The following is a 4,803-nucleotide window of genomic DNA, read 5'->3' as shown; positions in this document are numbered from 1 at the left end:
TGTGGACGTTACATCATCACATTGGGACGTCACATGGTGATGCTCTGCTTTTTTGGGCAAAACTCTATGATTTTAGGCAAAAAAACCCCATAGAGTTTTGCCCAACAGGCAGAGAGCTGTTGTGCAACATCCCCGACCTGATGATGTCACTTCTGCATGACATCATGACATCTGGATGCCACACAATGTCCCCACCCACCCCTGGACTGCCCCCCACCCAAATCCCCCTTCTGGCAAGCCGAAAGGACCTGGCAGTCCTATCCATAAGAACGTAAGAGATGCCAATGTTGGATCAGGCCAAAGGCCCATCCAGTCCAACACTTTGTATCACACAGTGGCCAGAAATACCAGGTGCCATCAGGAGGTCCACCAGTGGGGCCAGGACATTAGAAGCCCTCCCACTGTTGACCCCCCCAGGCACCAAGAAGACAGAGCACCCCTTGCCCCACTCCGGATTATTTACCAATGTTTCCAAAAAATGAATCTTCTTCAGGAGATATTATAGAGGTGCCAAAGCTCTCATTTTCATAAAAGTTAGACAACAAGTCTTAAGCATATCACAATTCAGATAGGACGCTGATCTCAATTAACACTCAGTGTTTTTTCTGGATCCTGGGCGTCACATGGTGATGCTCTGCTTTTTTGGGCAAAACTCTATGGTTTTAGGCAAAAAAACCGTAGAGTTTTGCCCAACAGGCAGAGTGTCGCTGTGCAACATTCCCGACTTGATGATGTCACTTCTGCATGACATCATCACATTGGGACTGCCCCCCCCAAATCCCCCCGCTGGCAAGCCAAAAGGACCTGGCGGTCCTATCCAGGGCACAACTAGGGAGCTCGGCTAGTCTCCAAGGCCTGCAAGCCTCCAGGGTAGCTGGGGTTGCTAACTTCCAGGTGGGGCCTGTAGATTCCCTCCCCCCTTCCCCAGGCAGCAAAGGGCCTACCTTGATCAGGACAGAATCCCCATTTGCGGTCGTCATCGTAGTTGCTAGTTGTGGAGCACCACATTTTCCCATCTTGACGTCCAGAACTGGTACACGACTCATACTTATTCCCAAGGAAGGTGAAAGGAAACGTACAGGGCTCTCCTTCGGAATTCCCACCGACTGTGGACATCGCTGTGAGGAAGGCCATATAAGAGTAATCGTCAGAAAACACTGCTGTTTTTACGTCTGAGATTAACCCCTGTCTGCTCTCCCATATGATCCGGACAAAACAGCCAACCTTTTTTTAGCAAGCTTCACAATAGCAACTGGGAATGACCCATTAGAACATACAAAGAGCAGCGCTGGATCAGACCAGTGGTCCATCTAGTCCAACATCCTGTTTCACACAATGGCCAACCAACTCCTCTGGAGGTCCAACAACAGGGTATAGAGGCTGAGGCCTTCCCCTGATGCTGCCTCCTGGCACTGGTATTCAGAGGTTTATTGTCTCTGAATGTGGAGGTTCTCTTTAGCCACCATGGCTAGTAACCACTGATAGACCCATGCGCCATAAATCTGTCTATTCCCCTTTAAAAGCCATCTATGCCTGTGGTCATCACTACATCCTCTGGCAGTGATTTCCACCAGTGCAAGGTGTCCAAGACCCGTAAGAACTCATTTTCTAAGGAACAGCAGTTAGCCTTGCGGGGACCAGTTTTCACATTCATGTTTAGCTTGAGTCTGACTGGGTAGCATCCGATTGTCAGCCAAGTAACTTCCTTTAGCAGAGCACATGAACACACATGAAAACACATGAAGCTGCCTTATACTGATTCAGACTATTGCTCCTTCAAGGTCCATCGATTGGTCCATTGGTCAGGCCATTGGTCAGATCACTGGTCCATCAATCGTCTACTCAGACTGGCAGTGGCTCTCCAGGCAGAGGTCTTTCACTTCACCTCCTGCCTGGTCCTTTCTAAGTGGAGATGTTGGGGATCGAACCTGGGACCTTCTGCATGTCAGGCAGATGCTCTACCATTGAGCCACAGCAAAATAACACTATCAGGTAGCTAGCATGGTGTACTGGTCAGAATGCCAAATCACAATTGAGAAGTTTCAGGTTCAGATCTCCACCCTGCGGTGCAACTCACAGAAATAGCCTTAGGGCAGTTTGCCTTCCGACCTCACAAGGATATTGTGAGGACAAAATAGGAAGGTGGAAGCTATATTTGCCGCTCTGAGCTCCTTGGAGAAACAACTTGACAAAAACATGGCTGAGAGGTTGCGTGGTCCCCACAACATCATATAAGATTGGCATAGCAAAGAGATTATTTTTTCGTCGAATAAACCCTAAAGAAATAGGGAAAGTATGCTACCTGTTTCAGGACAAAACCCAAATTTCTTATCACGGTCATAATCTTCAGTGGTGCTACACCATCGGTATCCGTCTGTCCTCCCTTCTGTTGTACAGCTGTTGTAGGAGGTACCTTGGAAATTGAATGGGAACTTGCAGGGCTTTCCATCCGAATTTCCACCCATTGTAAAAAGTGCTGAAAGAACAGGGAGGGGGGAAAAATAAAGAGCTTTAAAAAGATGCTTTTTGCTAGTCTATGAGCTGTTCTGTATCTAAACACGGGAGACAAGACAGCATTGAACAGACATGATCACACGAAATTGCCTTATAAGGAATCAGATTATTGGTCCATCAAGTTTAGTATTGTCTACTCAGTATTGTCTACTGAGATTGGCAGTAGCTCTCCAGGGTCTCAGGTAGAGGCCTTTCACATTTGGTTGGCCCCTCTGTGTGTAGAATAAAGTGTGTGTGTGTATGCTAAGTGTTGTCAAGTCAATTCTGACTCATGGCAACCCTAGAAATTAATGACTTCCCAAATATCCTATTGTTAACTGCATTCTTCAAATGGAGGGCCATGGATTCCATGGCTGAGTCAACCCATCCAGTGAGTCTTGCCTTCTCATAATACCCCGGGACCCTCTGCCAGTCAAGCAGAGGATCTGCCACTGAGCCATGGCTTCTTCCCTATGAAATTTTATTGTATTAGCCATTGGCCATAACAAAACAAAAATACACACACACCCATGTACATTACATTAAGATATCCCTTCACTGACTTGCGCTGAATCCTAACCTTAATCTTAACTTTTTTGCCGCCAAAGCAAATAAGGACATTCTGCTGGTAACATGTACATCCGTATCTGAGAGCAAAAAACAACCAACTCCTGTTTTGAGAATCCATTGTGCAAAGGTAGGATAGGGTACATAAATCTCTGCCTAAGTAATTCGTGCCATGAGCATCTCAGTAAATAGTGCTCAATATCATCCACTTCGCCCAAACCACATTGGTAGATCCTTGAGGCAACAGGTAGACCCATAAAGCGACCAATACAAACCATTGAGGGAATGGCATGGAATCTGAGGGCTGTAAATTGCCCTTCTTAGGTCAAGAGTGGTTAATTTCTCTAAATAGCCAGTCCTACCATGATCTCTTTTAAAGATCTTAAACAAGGGGGCCGTTCGGCAACTTGCTACCGCATGAAGCTGCAAAAGGCCGTCTATATGAAATACCCATTCCTTCAATATGCCAGCCAAGCAGAGGTTCATCCCCTATGCCATTTCCTGTCATTATTCTTACAAAGATTGTTTTCCCCTACGCAGAGGTTCATCCCCTATGCCATTTCATGCCATTATTCTTACAAAGATTGTTTCCCCCTACGCAGAGGCTCATCCCCTATGCCATTTCATGTCATTATTCTTACAAAGATTGTTTCCCCCTATGCAGAGGCTCATCCCCTATGCCATTTCATGTCATTATTCTTACAAAGATGTGGGGAGGGGAAGTGAAAGGAGTTTGTAAGCTGCTCTGAGACACCTTTGGGTAGTGAAGGGCAGGGTATAAATCCAATCTCTTTTCTCTTCTTCTAACAGGCTGTGAAAGCAGCTACATGTATGTCCTTCTTCCCCTTTTTTGCTGCTTGGTAGTGACCTGGCCACCATATCAGTCAGAGTATATAGGGGGTGGGGGGGGATTTTGCCTTGACTTGGACGGCGCAGCCAGCCTGATCTCTTCAGATCTTGTCAGCTTAGCCAGGTCGGCCCTGGTTAATACTTGGATGGGAGACCACCAAGGAAGCCCAGGTTTGCTACTCAGAGGCAGGCAATGGCAAGCCACCTCTGCTGTTCTATCTTCACTACCTGGCATTACATGTTATGGCACACATGGCCCAGCCCCGTAACAATTGAGTTTAACACCTCTGCCCTACAGGATTGCCATAAACAGGGGTCATTTCATAGAAAAAGTCCATTATGGCTTCAGCACAGCAGAACAGCCTCACCTGCAGCAGTCAAGCATCGTGGGAACATCTGCCCAGCACTGCACTGCACTGCCTCCCCAGTCCGCCTCTGTGGGTTTTCCTCTGAACCCCCCTCCCACCCCAGGGAGCCTTGCAGTGAGGACACACCAACTCGAAGCTTACCAGGTGCTGTCCTTTATAGAGTTTCTATCTTTACTACCTGGCATTACATGTTATGGCACACGTGGCCCAGCCCGACAAAGAGACATTTACGTGAGATCTGTCCCTCATAACAATTGAGTTTGACACCCCTGCCTTACAGGATTGCCATAAATCAGCTGCAACTCATGGGCTCTTTCCTCCACAGAGGATTTTGGCCAACTGCATCGAAGGACAAAGCATTTGGAGCAAAGAGATGTCAGGCTAGCAAACACTGCCTAAGCTTGCATTTCAGTTCATTCTTCGGGAAGTCTTGCCCCTGAAGACTGACGGGGAAAGCAGGCCGATAGAATGATGACTCACCAGCTAGCTAAGCTTCTTGTGTCTGCATTTTAACACACTTTATTAG

The 4,803-nt window shown here is 47.1% G+C and overlaps 1 protein-coding gene across 1 annotated transcript in view; it reads right to left on the bottom strand.

The window, feature by feature from the left end:
* The window catches only part of MMP2 (matrix metallopeptidase 2), a gene marked incomplete at its 5' end in the record, with an annotated part of 22,981 nt that extends 20,505 nt beyond the window's left edge, over nt 1–2,476 (bottom strand). Inside the window, 2 exons of the mRNA XM_015408771.1 lie at nt 945–1,118; nt 2,303–2,476. Coding sequence (XP_015264257.1) covers nt 945–1,118; nt 2,303–2,476 — 348 coding nt within the window. The remainder of the gene's footprint in view (nt 1–944; nt 1,119–2,302) is intronic.
* Nucleotides 2,477–4,803: the final 2,327 nt, after the last annotated feature.

This window comes from Gekko japonicus, unplaced genomic scaffold, assembly GCF_001447785.1.
Source record: "Gekko japonicus isolate JY-2015 unplaced genomic scaffold, Gekko_japonicus_V1.1 scaffold2905, whole genome shotgun sequence".
NCBI lineage: Eukaryota > Metazoa > Chordata > Lepidosauria > Squamata > Gekkonidae > Gekko > Gekko japonicus.
The sequence above is the reverse complement of the archived record's forward strand: the minus strand, read 5'-3'. Positions and strand labels throughout refer to the sequence as shown.